Genomic DNA, 18,266 nt, shown 5'->3' with positions numbered 1-18,266 from the left:
GTCCTCTAGAGTGCCCGGAGCATTTGAGAATCTTTCTCCCTCTCGTCCGGGATGTCATGGGCAGTCCATGGCCTGCTGTCTCTCGTGGCCTGTTGGCCTCGGGCAGGGTGGTCACTGGCTGGCAGGACCTGTGGTCTTGGCCCTCTCCTTGTGGGCAGGCCCTCCTTGGCTGGCTCTGCCTCGGTTCGGAGCTGGCTGAGAGACCCCCTGAGACTCAGCTGTGGGTGCTGGGCTCTCAACTCAGCAGCCCTCCCAGTGTTCCTGTCAAGGGGCAGCCAGGACACGCAGGGCACCGAGAGAAGCTGAGCGTCTCCTGGGAGAGCCAGACTTGAGGGCCACTCTCTGCCCCTGGTTTACTAGCTCTGGTCACTCCCCAGCTAGATGCGGGGGCCATCTTTTCAGAGTCCTAATGAGAAGAGGAGGTGGTCCCTCTGTCTCGGGACCTGTATTAGTTTCCTGGGGCTGCCACAAACTGGGTGGCTTAAAACAACAGAAATTTATTCTCCAACAGCTCTGGAGGCTAAAAGTCCAAATTCAAGGTGTCAGCAGGGCCATGCTTCCTCTGAATCCTGTAGCGGAATCCCTCCTTGCCTCTTCCTACTTTCTGGTGGTTTCTTGGCAATCTTTGGTGGCTGTGGCTTGTGCTGCATAACTCTGACCTCTGCCTCTGTCGGCACAGGGCGTTCTCCCAATGTCTGTCTGCACGTGGCCGTCTTCTTACAAGGACACCAGGCGTATTGGATTAGGGCCCCCCCTGCTCGAGTCTGACCTCATCCTAGCTAATCACCTCTCTGGATAAGTCACACTCTGAGGTCCTGGGGGTTAGGACTTCAACATCTCTCTTTTGGGAGGACACAGTTCAACACATAACAGGGGGACTCAAGGATCTGAGGTGGAATTTTCTTCCTCTTCCCTTTGCAGTCTGGGTAAGCCTTAATTACGAGCAGCTCAATCCTCCATGCTCTGAAAGGAAGGCAATGCTCCGGCCTAGAGCCTCTCTAGATCTCATGCACACACCAATCACCAGGGAGCTTGTTAAATGCAGATTCTGACTCAGCAGGTCTGGGGAGGGCCTGGGACTCTGCATTCCTAACAAGCTCCTGGTGATGCTCATGCTTCTGGTCAAGGAGCTGCCCATTACACAGCAAGGAGCTAGTCCACGGAGCCCTCCTGGGGAGGTCAAGTACCAGCCCCTGCTCCCTGGGGAGAGGTGGAAGGCTGCCAGGTCAGTGTGCTAGAAGGGAGACATCAGAATGCTCCAGTGTAATAGTCACCCAGAACATATCCCCCTTACAAATGTCTGCTCAGATCTGCTCCCAGCCTTGTGCTGGAGCTACCAGCTGAATTCTCAGTGGGCAAATCCCCAGAAAGAGTGGAGGACAGCCCAAACGGCCAGTTTCAGAGGATGCACATTGCTTCTGCCTGTGTTTCCTCGTTAGCCCCATTCAGTAAAATTCTATGTTTTATTTCTCTTGGGAAATACCTTAGGAATGGGATTGCTAGGTCATATGGTAAATACATGTTTAAAATTTCTTTATAACAGCTTTATTGAGATATAATTCACAGACCATAAAATTCACTCATTCAAAGCATACAATTCAGTGGATTTTAGAATATTCACATAGTTGAGCAACCATCACCACTGTCTAATTCCAGAACTAATTTCCCAAGATGGGCTTTCAAGAAAAATACCAATTCACCCATAACAGCATATTATGCTAAAAAATACGAGCCTCCCATGCCTGTGGTCATTTACATCATAATCCTGTGAGTATGATTGGAGTCCTCATTCTACAAATGGGGAAACTGAGTCAGGAGGCTCAGGAACTCCTCGAGGTCACCAGCTAGTAAGCAGCTAGTAGGAGGTACAGCCAGAGTTCACCCCTGATGCTGGAGGCATCGCTGACGCTCAGCAGGGCCTTCGGCTCCTCCCAGCTGTGGGAGGCTGGTCGTCGACCTGTCAGTCCTGCCGAGGACTGAGGGGCGCTGCGGGCGGTAGTCAGGCTCTGGTGCAGGAGCAGGTGCCGGGCTCCACACCCACCAGAGCGGAGGAAGGCTGGCGGCAGGCTGGCGGCCCGAGAGCAAGAGGGAGAGTGTCATGGAGTTTGACTTCTCAACCAGGCCACACTTTTGACCTCCTGGAAGTGGGAGAGAGATGGTCTGTGGAGCCAGGAAGCCCTGGGCAGCTGCCCTGGCTTCACTGTGTGATCACTGGGTGAGTCCCACCGGGTGGGAGATGGACACAGGATGTGATTTGTTATAAGCTCAACCCCCAGCTGGAGCAGGGGAGCAGCATGGCTATGTCCACTGTGCTGCTCCAGCTCAAAAGGACTTCGGGGAGAAGCAACATGGATAAACCAGAGGCTCCAGTAGCAGCCCTTGGGGCCTGTCCTTTCCTTCTTGTCTCTGTGCTGTTGCGTCCACCCCAGCTAGTCCCCAGCACGCCGCCCTCGTGGGCACAGTGAGCAGCACCCCAGCTCCGAGGACACAACTCAGGGATTGAAAGTTGGGGTCGGCAAGGCCCCACTGTTTCTCCGCCCGCGTCCTTTGCCGGCCGGGCTTGCACCCGTGCTCCTCCAGCTTCACCCTGTCTCCTGTCCACGTGCTGCCGCTCTCCTGGAGAGAGCCACATACCACAGGTGCCCCGTTAACTCCAGGACGGTCCTGCTCCGGAGTCCTAGACCCACACTATGCCCACCTCTGTGCCCGAGGGAGCGGAATCCCTGCTCCCTCAGCACCGAGCTGCTTTCTCTGCTCTGGAGCTGTAGTGCTCATTTGGTTGTGAGATGCAGCACATGTAATTTTTCTCTATTTTATTGTGCTATAATTTACATACAGTGAAAGACACAGATCTTAAAGTGTACAGTTTGATGAGTTTTCACAAATAACATTCATCCCCATAACCTGTACTCCTATCGAGATGTGGAACATTTCCACCACCTAAAAATGCTCCGTGTGCCTCTTTCAGTCAATCTCTTCCCAGGCCCAGGCAACCTCTGATCGCTTTTTGCCTCCATACATTGGCACTGTCTGCTCTATAACTTCATAAGTGCATTTCCCTCGTGGCTAACGACGTTGAGCATCTTTTCATCTTATTGGTCATTTATAAATCTTTTTTGTGAAGTGTTTGTTCAAATCTTTGCCCATTTTTTCAAAAGGGTTTTTAAAAAAAATTATTATTGTTATAGGAATTCTTTGCATATTCTGGATATGTCCTTTGTCAAATATATGTGTCACAAATATTTTCTCCCTATGTTTTGCCTATTCATTTTCTCAATGATGTGTTTCAAAGAGTAGAAGTTTTAAATCTTGAAAAAGTCCAATTTATCTTTTTTTTTTTTACTAATTCTTTCTGTGTTCCAAGAAATCTTTGCCTACTCTAGGGCAAAAAGATAGTCCCTTCTGTTTTCTTCTTTAAGCCTTATAATAAGGTTTTGCCTTTTATATTCAGGTCTATGCTCCGTCTTAAATTAATTTTTGTGTGAAGTAGGGGTTGAGATTCTTTTTTCTCACTTTTTTTTTGTATATATAACCCGTTGTTCCAGTACCATTTATTGAAAGCCCTTTCCTTTCTCCATTGAATTGCTTTGGCACTCTAGTTATTTCTTACTAATTATAAAGTATAAATGACTTCAAATGATTCACTCTTGATAGATTAGAAGCTGTTAAAAATAGATTTCAAAGCTTCCTCCCTAATAATGTCAAGCTCGCACACTTGCCTTCTGAAATCCTTTCTTGATTGGGAGAGAGGGGGTGACAGTACACAGCCAGCAAGCCCTGATCTGCACTCGGCTGGGAGTGCCTTGTCCTGCACGTGAACTTCCAATAGCCGAAGAGGTAGAGGGAACTCGGGCTGGGAAGTGCTGCTTTAGAGTGTAACACACTGATTTCCTTTTCAGATCCATCCGTGTAACTCAACCAGTCTCAAGCACCCTCCTTGATGTCTCCTGTTTAACTCAATGTGGGCTGGTCTCCCTGCCATCGTTCTGACGTGTGAGAATGCCAAGCCCTCTTTAAGGCTTCTATCCAGAATAGACAAAGACACGCACACGCTGGCCCTCATTTTGGGAGAGAATGCCGTGGAGGGCACTCCCCATTTTACCCCTGAGGCTGCAGAGGGCAAGGCACTGTCATTGCATTCTCATCCGTCTTCCATCCTTGGCAGACACAGGCTGGCTGGGAAGGTCATGGTCTTACAGAGGTGGCCTTAAATTCCAGCTGCACCACCCACTGCCTAGAGGAGCCTGGGCCCGGTCCTCCGGCCTCATGTTCTAAACTCCTAAATAGATATACTGTGGTTACCCTTCAGAGTTTTTGTGAGGCTCACATGAGATGCTTAAGAGTTTTACACATGATTTTCTTGCTCCTTGCTGAGCCATTCACACTCAATCCGTGGTAGGAAGAGCAAGAATTATCACCTCCATTTTAGAGTGGAGGAAATTAAGCCTTAGGGATGCTAAATGACTCATCTATAGCAGAGCTGGGTTTAGATTTGGACCTCAACTCAGCCTTGGGCTTGGTCCAGGGCTCCGTGGGGCATCCCTGCCCCACTCTCCTCCTGAGAACAGCCCCTGCGCTCAAGAATGGGCAAAAAAAAGGACCAGAGCAGGGTGGTCTCATCAACATGGTGGGAAATCTGCCTGACGCCCCTGCCTTTAAACAGGGCACTGTTTGTTTGTTGTTTGCTTTTAAAGCAATGAGGCATTTCCAGGTACAGAAGCCACCTGGAAAACTCAGAGACAACAGGATCTTGAGTAACTGCTGAGGCTGCCACACCTTCCCGGGGGCTAAGACACACCCTCCTGGGAACATGGATTGCCCTTGCAGGGTCCTAGATTGTTTGGTTTTGGACCTTCCTCTGTCACTCAGGAGCTGACCTTTCCACCTCTGACTGTGGCCTTGAATCTGACTTGCCATCCTGAAACAGCCATGGTTGCAAGTATAAACGTACTGACCACTTTGAGCATCAGAGGATAAAGAGGGGCTTCTTACGGTTTTGACATAGAACCCATAGCTGGTCCCAAGGGCCCATGTCACATGCCCTAACACCTTACTAAGAGGGTCCTGTGGCTTCTCTGTGGCTGCTTCCGCTATGGAGGTTGAAGCCCATGCTCGTGATGTCTCCACCACAGGGTGGCCCATCCTCATTTGCCATGGTCCAGAGTGAATTCCTAGCTCTGCCTATAGTAGGCCCAGGGCCTGGGCAAGTGTGTGGGAGGAGGGGGTGGCAACGTCAAGAGCACAGGCTTGGAAACCAGAAAGACCTCCAGGCCTGGCTTTGCAACATCTCCTTGAGCTTGTTAATCTTGCTCAAGATTATTGGAGATAATAATGGTACCACCCCCAGGGGGTTGTGAGGATTGAATGAAATGAGGCATGTAAACCACAGGAGGGCCAGACTTGGCCTGCCCCTTCTTGGCTCCATCTGTTGCACACAGAACGGTGTCCCCCACTCCAAATGGCTGAATGAATGTAGAGCTCTGTGTCTGGAACACCATGAGCGACAGCCACCATCAACTCCACCATGACTGTCAGGTGCCCTCCCACTACAGAAAACAACGATGCCACCTGCAAATAGCTAGCTGCAAAGTGCCATTCGAGTGATGATGGTCAGTGTGGAGACTGGAGAACTCCCAGCACGAGAACAGAGCACACAAGGTGCCCAGTGAGGTGTCTGGGAGGTAGAGCCAGCTGTGTGGGCATTTGGAGACTCATATATTCTTTGAGTTCACTCACTTTTTCCTCTTATATATGAAGAAAAATAAAAGAACCTCCAATGTTGAAGGCTTTCCTTTCTCATTTCTGGACTGTCTGACCACCAGTTGATCCTGGGAGCCTTGGGCCAGTGTTGAATGCTGGAACGCTGGCTGGCTCCAGGACAGACAAGCTAGAGGGCCCAGCACAGGGGATCAGTCCAACAGGGTCTCACTCAGCAGCGAGAAAGGCAGGAAGGGTACAAAGGCACAAATGGCTGTGGAGCCCACAAGGCCCTCCGCCCCACCCCTGAGACTGCAGTTGGTCACAGAATTTATTGCCACAACATTCAGAGTGGCCAGTGCCTCCTGACCTCAGTCTGGCTGGCATCTGGAGAGGCCTACCCACAGGGCAGGTCATACATGTGCTGGAAAGATCCTTAGTCCTCAGCTCCAGGACGTGGCTACAACCTCAGCCTGAACCTTCCTGACCCTTGTGAGTGACAAGGCTCTTAGTGGCCCTGACACCTCAAGACACACTCAGGATGGTGTTATGAGAACCGGCCTAAAAAGCCTGGCTCTAGGCCCAGCTCTACAGGGATTAGCTGTGTCCTTGGGTAAGTCATTTTGCCCCTTTGGACTCCCGTGCCCTCATGTATAGACGAGGGGGGAGACGGAGATGCTCTCGGGGGTCCGTTCCAGCTCTAATATTCCATGGTTCTACCTTTTCCCACCCAAATAACAATCAGAGCAGGGATCCCTCACTGCTGGCTCATTAGGTCCGGGTTCTGTGCCTGGTGTAGCACATGCCACATCTCGTTCCGTCCTCACAGACAACCTCTGAGGCTGGCGCTACTATTATTCCCACTTCACAAAGGAGGGAACCCAGCCTCCAGGAGGGCCACGGTGATGGCGCTGGTGTTAGTCACTGTGCTCTGCTTTCTACGTACGTTCTTAAACTACAAGTGCTGTTCATCTTATGGATTAAATTGCCTTTCATATTTTTTTCTTTTTCATTATTTATTCCCCTGTGGGAATTACATGAACAAGTCAAGAGCTGGATGTTCCCTGGGCTCCCTGGCAGGGCAGGCCCATTTCTGGCACAAGTGCCAGCAGCCAGAGCGGACCGAGGGGTCTGTGCAAGCCCATGCAGCTGGAGTTCCTCTGGAAGCAGAGCACAGGCCCCAGGAGCAGGAGGGAGGCACAGACCCCACAACCAAGCGATGTCTGTTTCGATGGAGGTTCTTAATTTGGGGCAACAGGCTCAAGTGTGAGGCCCGCCACCTCCTGGTGATGTTCCCGGTCAAGACTCCTGACTTCTTTAGGCCTCAGTTGCCTCATCTGTAAAACTTAGATAATAGTTGATTACACCTCACGGAGTGTTGAGAGCACTGTTCAAGAAAGTCCTCTGTGAACCTTCTTGGATGTCAGCCTGACCCAGGCCTACTATAGGGTTAGACAAGCACAGTATTTGACACATCTTTGCTCAGCTTGTGGGTCATGGCGTGGCACCATGGTTTTCTGGGTGTTACCCACTTATCTTGTCTTGTTAAACAATATTGACGAATGCCTAACAACTGGTCCTGGGGTAAAAGGGATCACTGGAAATGCAGCCCAAGACTGGATCAGACTGGTCTGCTAGCAAACGCTACCGAAGAAGAAATTACTAAACACACTATGCATTCCCACTCAGATCTGACCACTCGAGAAACTGCCCAGTGGGCCCAGGACCCTGGACAGCGGTTTGGTCCAGGTTAGGGTGTAGGATCTGGGGGTACAGCTCCCCTAATTCTCTTGAAAATCAAAGGGAAAAGTCCAAATGAAGAACAAGGTAAAATGACATTAAAGCCCTTTGGAAGCAGCTGTCTACCCCCCACCCCGCTAACTGATAATGGCCACCCCTCATCAAACATTTATGCCAGCACTTGCGGTCCTCCATCAGCCTCCAGCATCATGCCAGGGGTGCAATCTGATTATTAAAACTGGTCAGGAGTGAAGCAGGCAGACATCAAAGCCTCATATTCTTCCTTAAAGGTCGCCTCCGGAAGCGGAGCCTTCTGTTAGGAAATAAAACTCGTGGAGGTTCAGGGACCTGCCCCTCGGTGTGCCTCCAAGCCTCTGGGGCAGCTCCTTCTCCTTTCTTTTCTCTCCACTGGGGCAGCAGGCAGCTATGCCCAAGCCCTGGGGCCAGAGGCCTGACTCCAAGCCCTGGGTTTATGAAAAGCAAATAAATCCTGCTCCGCTCAGAGACGTGACTGCCTCGACTTTCATGGGAGCCCTGTCATTTCAGTAGTGCCCTGTTTGAAGGCTGCCCTTTGCAGACAGAAAAAGAAGAGAAGGGAGAAAGAAATGGAAGCTGGTTCAGAAGGCTTCCAGTGTCTGGAGTTTCCAGTGTCCGTCCATGTGGCTTCACTCGCTACGTGGGTGGAAGGGCCTGTCAGGCAAGAATCACGCCTGGGTTTACACCTGAACGGAACCCAGGGACCCATTAACAACACTGAGCCAATGGGCAAAGCGCTTCTCAAAGGAATAGGGGGAAACTCTCATTTTATTGCTCCTTTTTCCTTGATTCACCAAATAAAAGACAAATGCTACGTCAACAGTTTCTTGAGAGGGATCCTTTATTTTGTCAAAGTCCTAAAACTGACCCATTTGTCAAAAGATGACTGATGCCCCAGTCCATAAACAGTATGTTTTTCTCTTTCAGCAAATCCTGGAGCCCCAGGAGGGCCACAGCAACATCAAAACCTGCCCTCCACGCCCAGTAGCTGCACGGCGGCCTCCTGCACTGCCTGGTGGACGTGCCTGACCTCGCTTTGGGACAGGGTCCGCTCCATGTGGCGGTAGGTGATGCGGTAGCAGTGGCTGGTCCTGTGTGTCCTAGAGAAAGGAAGAAAAGGCAGGTGAGTGAGGGACCCATGTGCCTGCCACCTGCAGGAACAGCACCACTGGCTCTGACCGGATCTCCCCAACCCCTGCGGAGAACTGAGGATGAGCCCTGGGGATGACCAACATGGCATCACAGAGACATCACTACTGCTAACAGACTTTGGGGAGGTGGTGGTTAGGGGAACATTGGCTTGAATAATCCAGACTGCTGCCTCCACTGGACCAGATACATCCAAGTCCCCTGGAAAGGAAGCTTCTTACAAATCTGGTTTCCTGGGCCAAGCCCTGGAGATTGTGATTCAGCTGACAGGAGGTGGGCCCTGGGCGTCTGGGCTTTTCCTAGGCTCCCCAGGGGATTCCGACACGCAGACAGGGGTAGGAACCAATGCCAGCATGCCTCCTCCTTTCTCATCTCATGGAAAATAATCATGTTTCCAAGGCACACTGCAGTCACCTCGAGGCTCGAGACTGGCCCCAGGGGCTCTGCCTGCCCAGAAGGCTGAGGGGTACCACTCTTTTAGCACCCCCATAGGCTGTGGGAAGCATATCGACAATTGTGCCATATAGACCACATACACCATCTCTGTGCCATGTAGACAATCACTTTAATCCTCTGCTTTTACCAGAGGGGTGCTGACTCGGCTTTCATGGAACAGCTGGGTGATTCTGGAACACGTGGACACAATAGCAGTAAGGCCTTCTATTTGATGACAGTTGCTAAGACACACCAGTAAGGAAAGTCTCATCAGAAAGACCTTGGGGCCACCAGCCAGCATACCAGGCCCCCTCTCCAGGCTGCCTCTTACTGGCTGTGTGGCCAGGGGTCTGACACTCACTTCTCTGGGAGCTTCTGTTTCTCTTCTTCAGAGCCATATGAAGTCCTCTTTTCCAGCCCCCAGGTGCAGGAGAGTCGGCCCATGCCCTTCCTCGCCTCAGTGAAGAAGCCGAAGTAAACCAAGTGGATTGGGGGCAGGTCCCTTCCAGGGTGACATCGATCAGTTCTTAGCCTGACCAAGGACAGGCCACATACTCCCTGGCAGGTGAGACAGTGCTGGGCCATCAGTAATGCCAGACCCTTGGACAACAGGCTTCTGGTGGAGCTGGCTCCCAGGCCACTCCAGCACCCCACTGGAAGAGCCACTGGTCCCCATTGTTGCCACCTGGGTCCAGAGCTTTTGCTCCCAGGGGACTCCCAATACTTCATGGATTTGCTCGTTCCTCGCTCCCACCCTCGGTTTTAATGCCAGACCCCTTGGCTGAGTAGAAGGTACCTGATCAGTGAAGGGTTTGCCTCGGGTCCTAGCCTCCCTAATCTGCTCCTTTACCTCCTCTTCCAGTGTTTCCTCCCCTCCCTTCCCCACCTGGGCTTGGTCATCTTTGTCCTGCTGTCTTGCCTGCTCCCGCCTAGAGCCCATCAACAGGAAGGAAAAGCTCCTAAGATTTAGGACACTGTGCCTCCCAGGGTCATTCACATTTCAGCCAGGTACAGAGCCCTGTTTGGATCAAGGCAAAGGAAGAGGTTACCACTGAGGTGCTACCATAGCCACGTGGGGCTGGGGGAGAAAGCCTTTCTTAGGGGCTTCCTCGGGATCCGTGACATCACATTGCCTGCTCCATTCCCTCACCTGACACCTCAACTCCTGCTCTAGAGGAAGGGAGAAAACAAACCTCCTGCCCACCTCCCTCTCTCTTTTTCAGTCCAGCTCAGGCCAATAGCTCCACTCAGCGGCCATGCCTGGGGATGGACCCTGAGTGCTGGGGCAGCTGCCCGAACTGCCCCTGAGGGCCTCCAATGAAGCAGAGTGGCCCTTTCTCCTTATTCCATGCCCCTGACATGAGTGCCCCAGACATCACACACACCTAAACCCTCCAGGTACCAAAATAGGAGCAAGACAGAGAAACCTGGCTCAGAGAGGGAAACTGAGAGCCCTCCATGAGTAGGAGCGGATGAAACCACACACCTGAGACCCCTGTTGCCGTCAAGTGCTGACTTGTTCCATCCAAAGCACAATTGCCCCATTGACAGTTAACTGATTTTTGACAAGAGTGCCAAGACCATTCAACGGGGAAATGTCTTCCAACAAGTGGTGCTGGGACAACTGGACATCCACAGGCAAAAGAATGAAGCTGGCCCTTCGCTCATACTGTACAAAAAGATTAACTCAAAATAGATCCCACATCTAAATGTAAGAGCTGAAACTGTAACATTCTTAGAAGAAAACACAAGAGTAAATCTTCATGACCTTGGATTAGGCTAAGTCTCCTTAGGGATGACACCAAAAGCATAGATAACAAAAGAAAAAGGACAAACTGGACTTCATCAAAATTAGACACTTTTGTGCTTTAAAGGATATGATCAAGAAAGTGAAAAGACAACCTACAGAATGGGGAAAATATTTGTAAATAATATACAAGGGACTTGTATCCAGAATATATAAAGAACTCTTACAACTCAAGAATAAAAAGATAAATAACTCAATAAAAAATGTGCAAAGGATTTGAATAGATTTCTCCAAAGACGATATACAAATGGCCAATAGCACGTGAAAAGATGCTCAATATCATTAGCCATCAGGAAAAATGCAATTCAAAACCACAATGAAATGTCATTTCACACCCACTAAGATGGATATAACGAAAAAGACAGAAAATAACAAGTGTTAGAGAAGATGTGGAGAAATAATAACCCTTATACCTTGCTGGCGAGAATGTAAAACATGCAGCCACTTTGGAAAATAGTTTGGCAGTTCTGCAAACATTTAAACAGAGTCACCATACGATCCAGTAACTCCACTCCTAGGTGTACAGTCCAGAGAAACAAAAGCATGTGTCCACACAAAAACTTGGACACGAATGTTCATAGCAGCAAGATTCATGATAGCCTAAAAATGGAAACAATCCAACTGCCTTTCAACTGATGAATGGATAAACAAAATATTGTATATCTGTACAATGGAATATCATTCAGCCATAAAAAGAAATGAAGTTCTGATGTTACAACACAGATGGACCTTGAAAACATTATGCTAAATGAAAGAAGCCAGACGTAAGACCATATATTATATCATTCCGTTTATATGAAATGTCTGGAATAGGCAAATCCATATAGACGGAAAGCACGTTAGTAATTGCCATGGGCTTGGGGAGCGGTGGAAAATGGAGAATGATTAATAGGTCCAGGGTTTCTTTTGGAGGTAATGAAAATGTCTAGAATTAGTGGTGATAGTTGCACAACCTTGTAAATATTTTAAAAACCATTGAGTTGAATACTTTACGTGGGTGTATGATACGTGAATTATAGTTCAATAAAGCTGTTATATTAAAAAAAGAGTCTGAGACTTGCCCCACTGGGCACCGGGTGGGTCTGTGCTTCTGCAGCTCCGCAGCAAGTCCCCTAGAATGCTGGTCTCCCTGTGCTACCCTACTTGTCACCCTGCTGCCTCTCCGACACTGTGCACTCTGGAGGGCAGCGCCCAGCGGTCTTATTCCACTTAGCTCCTCTGGTGCGCAGAGCAATGTCTGGCATACAGTAGGTGCTGGATAAAAACTGCTGAACAGATGCTTATGCAGTCTCTGGAATACCCGGATGGGAATCTGCTTTAAGGCCTAAGCAGAGGTTGGCACAGCCTTGCACTACACTGGGGGAAGAGCATTCCTTCTGCCCTGCCAGGTTTCCACAGCCCCTGCTTGTGTTCGGCCGTGGCCTTTTCTTCTTCGTCTTCTATTCGCGCCTTCTAACGCATGTGGAGGCAGATGACTGCCAGTGACCGAGATACCAGAGAGTAGCAACAGACAATAAATACCTGGGACCGCTCCAAGCTCTTTCAAGCAACACAGCCTCATCCCACTTTTCGGGCAGAGGGAGCAGTCAGTGTAGAGGCTGAGCGGCAGGCGCTGGAGCCAGGCTGCCAGGGTTCACACCCAGTTCCACCATTTCTTCCCTGTGCAACTAGTTAGTTCACTGGGCCTCAGTTCCCTCATCTATGAAATGTAGGTAACAGTTATGTCTACCTCAGTGGACTGCTCCAAGGAGAACCAAAAGATAAAGCACACAAAGTGCTGAGTACTGGCTCGTTGTAAGAGCTCAATAAACGAGACCTCTTCTTATCACTTGTAAATAAGGTGAGTGGTGAACACCGCAAGCACAGCAACATGCTGGAAACATGAGCAGGCCAGGCCCTCCTTCTGAGTTCTAGGTAGTGAGGCCTGTGGCAGAATTCAGTCCTCACAGAGACACTTTTAGCCATGGCGCTGGTGCAGATGCTCTGTGTACACGCTTCAAGAGCCCTCTTCCCCAGGCATGCCTCTGTGTTTCATGCAGAACAGACAGGCCTCACGGTGTTGCTGGAGGGCAAGGCCTGCCCTGCTGGGGTCCTTTAGAAACAGTGTCCACTGGAGAGGTGCAGCCTCACTATGCCCAGCAGTGCTGGGCCTCTCCTGGCAGCTGGAAGATCCTGCCTCCCCTCCACCAGGTGAGGAAGACAGGACCTTTCTTTCATCCTGACTTCATCAAGGAGGATTGCTGCAAAATCCTGAGTTTCTGAGAGATGGAAGATTCTAGGGGAGGAGAAATTAGTTAAGGAATGAGAAAAAGGGTGGAGGAATTGTGGGCTGCTTGATGACAGTGCAAACATCTACTAGAACAAGTTCAGCGGCAGGACCTGGGAGGCCCAGGTTGTCAGTGACCTGGTGACTGTGCAAGGTTGTGAAGATGGTTTCCTGCAGGGCAGGGTACTGCCACGCCAAGCTGGGCACACTGCAGGGGACTGCCTCCACCAGCTGGGGGCAGGAACATTCCTCCTAATTCCCCGAGCCAGGGGAGCCTCTTCCTGACACACACAGAGGCCCCTCGTGTCAGCAGCAGCCCAGAGTTCTAATACTGGCTCCTTCATTTCTGGGCTACAACACACCTTTCCTGAGTCCCAGTTTCTTCTCCACTGAAAGAGGTAACGGCTCTTTCCTCATTAACCTTTCCAAACTGTCGCAGGGACCTGTTTGGAAAGTTACAGGGCTCTGTAAATTATGAAGTGCTACAGGAGTGTGAGGTGCAAGTGTCATTGGGGCAACTGTTATATTTTTTGGTTCACTCAGGGATCTCTTAGCTGAAGAGCTGGTAATACGACCACTCTACAAGTTGAGATTTCCAACCAAAGATGGATGGAAAAAATTTATCTTCTTGTTTCTATGTGCTTCAAAGAAGGTCCCTAGAAGGATTCTTAGGATTCAAATAGCTTTTCCAAAACATTTTGATGAGTTAGGTGTAAATGAATCATAAACATATGGATTAATTTTATAAATTGAGAGAAATAGCATTTGGCAGAATATATGGTGATAATTCAGTAGACTCAACAGATTTGCCTTTTTCTAACATCTCTGGTGAGAGAAAGCGGACTTTCTTTTATTTGTTTTCTAGAAACTTCTGTTTGGAGCTTTCAGATGGTGGGACATCCTCCTGTCCTCCTTTTGCTTGTTGGAGAACGGAAAGTGGAGCTGGTAATTGGCCATGAGTGGAAGCCCCAGGTCTCCTCACTCTTGAGGAGTGGTCTATCCATGAAAACCACAGAGTCACAGGGCTGAGAATCTCGCAGCTTATCACTGAATAGGTAAGAAGATGGATTCCTCAAAGGGAGGGATGCCCTCAATGACCAACCCCAAGTGTCTGTATTACAACTATTTTGATTCTTTTATATCACCCAGTGCAGCCTCTTTTAGCCCAAAAGCTGCTGTCTTTCATCTGCCATGACCCGCACCGACCCTCAACAATAGCAGCAGCAGCAGCAAAAATTTATGTAGCGCTTATTATGTACTAGGCACTATTTTAAGCCCTTTGCATACATTAACTCATTTAAGCATCACAATTCCATTGGGTAGAGAGCATTATTGCCCTTGTTATACAGATAAGGAAAGTGAGGCACAGAGAACAGAAGTAACTTGCCCAAGTTCACACAGCTAACAAGTGGCAGGGCTGGATTTGAAACCAGGCAATCGAGTGCAGTCGCTGTGGGAAACAGTTTGGTGGCTCCTCAAAATATTAAACACGGAATTACCATATGACTCAGTAATTCCACTCCTGGGTATATAGTGCAAGAATTAAAAGCAGTGTTCAAACAAAAACTTGTATAAGAATTTTCATAGCAGCACTATTCACTACAGCCAAAAGGTAGAAACGTCCCTCAATGGACTATTGGATAAACAAAATATGGTATATCCATACAACTAATATTATTCAGTCATTAAAAGGAATGAAGTACTGATACATGCTACAATGTGAATGAACCTCAAAAACATGCTAACTGAAAGAAGCCAGACACAATAGATTACATATTGTATGATTCCATTTATAATAGAAAGCAGATTGGTAGCTGCCAGGGGTTGGGGGAGGGGAGAATGGGGAGAAAGTACTTAATGGGTATGGGGTTTTCTTTGGGGTGATGAAAATGTTTTGGAACTAGATAGAGGTAGTGGTTGTACAACATTGTGAATGTACTAAATGCCACTGAATCATACAGTTTAAAAATGGTTAATTTTCACCTCAATTTAAAAAAACATAAAAAAACCCTAGGTAATTTGGTTTCGTAGCCCAGCTATTAAATTTCACACTTGCCTGCTCCACCACACTCCTCATCTCTTCCCTTTCACATCCCAACCTCTTCCTTCTACCCAAATTTGCAAACTATTGAGAAAGATAACTTCTTTTAATCGCTCTGTTCAAGAAAGACAGAATGAGGCATGTTCCTTTCTAGCTCTTCCATTTAACTAACAGAGAGGGCACAAGACAGGGATGAAGTGTAACTATGACATGGAGAGGGAAGCACTCAGAACAGGGATGCTGTAATAAAGCTCTTTCCAGCTTATAGGGTCATTAAAAGGTGGGCTGGGAAGCCAAGTAGCTGGTGGGAAAACAAGAGGGCTGCAGGGAGAGCGTGGGGGCTGGGGTGGGGCTGCAGCCACAGCTCCTGTCCTCCCCCAGCGGCTGGGCAAGGTAAAGCTGCCATTGTCCTCCCCTAAGACTCGGGTGGGCACAACCTTCAGGATGAGAACCCTTCTCTGAAGAAAAGGATAGACTGTATTGACAATCTGCAGTTTTAAAGGCAAATACAAGTTCTCTTTTGTGTACTTCATAGCTTCTACTCATGTACTTCATAGCTTCTACTCATAGGCAAAGTAAATGAGAATACCCATTACTGAGCCTGAGAGGTCAAATCTCATTATAATGAGTTTAAAGAGAGAGCCTAAACATTTTTTTTTGGTGTTGGAATTTCATCGCATTGGGATACTGGCTAAAATGAGTTGGTCACTGGTTAGAACTTGAATTTTTTACAGAGATTTTGGTGTGAGAATCTCAGAATGTTTGACCTTCAAGGGTTTCAACTATCACTAGTTCATTCATAGATTCATTTAGTCATTCAACAAACAGCATGTTCCAGGCACTGGGCTGGATACAGAGAAGTACGTGAAGGGAATCCAGAACCAACCAGCTCACATCCAGGGGCCAGCGGTCTGCTGAGTCCTCCAGCAATCAGGGAGGAGCCTGAGCAGAGAGCCAGTCCCCTTACAGCCATGATGGGACTTGTGCTTCCACGGCCACATTGTGGCCGCTTGCAGTGAAGCCAGCCATGCCACACTCCAACCTCACATACTCCTTCAGCAGATACTGCTCCTTTAGCAAATGATTTTTCCCTCTGGTACTTCCCGTGAGCATTTACAAGGTGCCATTTGTCTAGCACAGTGCTGGGTGCTACAGTGCGCATAAAAGCAATTCAGATCATCCTGCCCATTAGGCACTTACCACTAGTGAGGAGAAAACAGGACATAAGCCAGCCCACATTCATGCATGCACGGCTGGGTATGAATGATGCCACGGTGCACTGCTCTGCCCACTCCCTACCTCCTCTTCCTTTGCCACCTGGCCTCCCATCAGCCGCATTGAGAGATTCAGCCTGGCTCATGAAACTGGAAACATGACTCGGACTTTTTCTGAAACTTAGTTTCACTTGGATTCTGTTCTTTGCTCGGGTGTGACAGCCAAGGTCCACCCAACTCCACCATCCTGTATATGTCCACCTGCTCACAAAGTAAGGGATAGCCAAGGATGGAGGGGCAGCCCCATGTGGGTAGGTGGGAGAGCTGGGCTGGATGGTGGACATATCAGCAGGCAGGGATCCTATATTTTGATGCTTCCTTCTCCCAAAGCCCTAACCTTAGACCAGAAAAAAATGCTTAAGTGCTGTGTATAGTTAAGTTTGGATTAGTAAAGATTGTCAAAATTATAAATGTTTAAAAGGGATCCTGCCCAGGTCTTTCTTTTCTTCCTGACCAACTAAGTGATAAAACTAACAAGTATCAAAAGTACTGCTAAGTGTACTGCTGCTCTCTAGTTCACAGCGTGCCAACGACAGACTTTCTGAAAGAACTCAGAGCTGTCAAGCCTCACTGGAAAGAAAGAAGAATGGGTCAGAAGCTGGCAACGGTTGGAATACTTCTCTTATACAACCACTTAGTTTACCCTGGCAACCAAACAGACTCCGAACTTGAAATAAAACCCTTCCACAGGATGCAGCCAAAACTCAGCTCCTGCAACATCCACAACGGTCTGCTTCTCCATCTGTGACAAGAGCAGCTGCTTCACGTTCTTGGATGGTACACTGGACACCTCCCAGAATAGATCATTTATAACCAGTAGTCATTGCAGATGCCACCTATTCATGCAGGGATTACTCAACAGGAGAAAAAGTGCTGTCATGGGGCAGGTTTCATTTTCAGAGTAACGAAACTGGGATTCCCCGACTCGCTCTTAATTTGTCTGCTGCTTGTATGATGCAGAAGCTCAGTCTGAAGCCCCACAAGGTAGGCACCCTGTGCACCATTGGGAGGGTGCAGAAAGCTTTCATGGGCCGGGTGTGACTCAGGCAAGAGGAACAGTATGATAGGAGCAGGATAAGGGAGGGGGGACTATGTGTTCATGGCCACTCTTGAAAATACAGAATGAAACGAGGCACGGTGGAGTGGAGAAGAACCCAGACTTTGTAGCTACAGAGACCTGGGTTCCAATCCCTACTCCGCCCTCTGCTATCTGTGTGATTTGGGGCAGTGTCCGTAACCCCTTGTGAAGTGAGGATAACAACACTTGCTTCCCAGGGTGTGTGCTGCCTGAGTTAGGGATGTGTGGAGAATGCTAACACAGAGCACGCTGCCCAGAGTGGGTGCTCAATACTTACTAGTTTGTCCCATCTCCCTCCTTTACCCATGGGGCTTATTGAGAGAGGAATGACACTTGGGGAGGTGGCTCTTGTATTTCTTATGTGTTTCTTTCAACCTCCCTTTAAGGGTTTAGACTCTTTCTGGGACCAAGTGTAGGATGAGTTTCCCTCCTATAGAGCATGAACATATTAGTTCGCTTTGGCTGGGAAAGTTAGGTGAGGAGTGGAAGTCAGGGAGAGTGATGAATTATTGCTCAGAATTAGGCATGATTTAAATAAGTGGTCTGGGAACTAAGTAAATCATTTTTTCCCCCTTTACCTTCCCTATATTAAAAAAAAAAGAGGGGCCGGCCTGGTGGCGCAAGCGGTTAAGTGCGTGTGCTCTGCTGCGGTGGCCCGGGGTTCGCCCGTTCGGATCCCGGGCGCGCACCGATGCACCCCTTGTCAAGCCATGCTGTGGCGGCATCCCACATAAAGTGGAGGA

General features: G+C 48.9%; 1 protein-coding gene across 6 annotated transcripts in view; it reads right to left on the bottom strand.

Moving 5' to 3' along the window:
* Positions 1 to 8,296: 8,296 nt before the first annotated feature.
* The window catches only part of FARS2 (phenylalanyl-tRNA synthetase 2, mitochondrial), a 516,049-nt gene continuing 506,079 nt past the window's right edge, over positions 8,297 to 18,266 (bottom strand). For all 6 annotated transcript variants that reach the window (XM_087437946.1, XM_087437948.1, XM_087437947.1 and 3 more), the window contains one exon: positions 8,297 to 8,573. In XM_087437946.1, coding sequence (XP_087294072.1) covers positions 8,435 to 8,573 — 139 coding nt within the window. In that variant the 3' untranslated portion in view covers positions 8,297 to 8,434. The remainder of the gene's footprint in view (positions 8,574 to 18,266) is intronic.

The sequence above is a fragment of the Ceratotherium simum genome, chromosome 13 (genome assembly GCF_057802395.1).
Source record: "Ceratotherium simum simum isolate JZ-2026a chromosome 13, ASM5780239v1, whole genome shotgun sequence".
Lineage (NCBI taxonomy): Eukaryota > Metazoa > Chordata > Mammalia > Perissodactyla > Rhinocerotidae > Ceratotherium > Ceratotherium simum.
The sequence above is the reverse complement of the archived record's forward strand: the minus strand, read 5'-3'. Positions and strand labels throughout refer to the sequence as shown.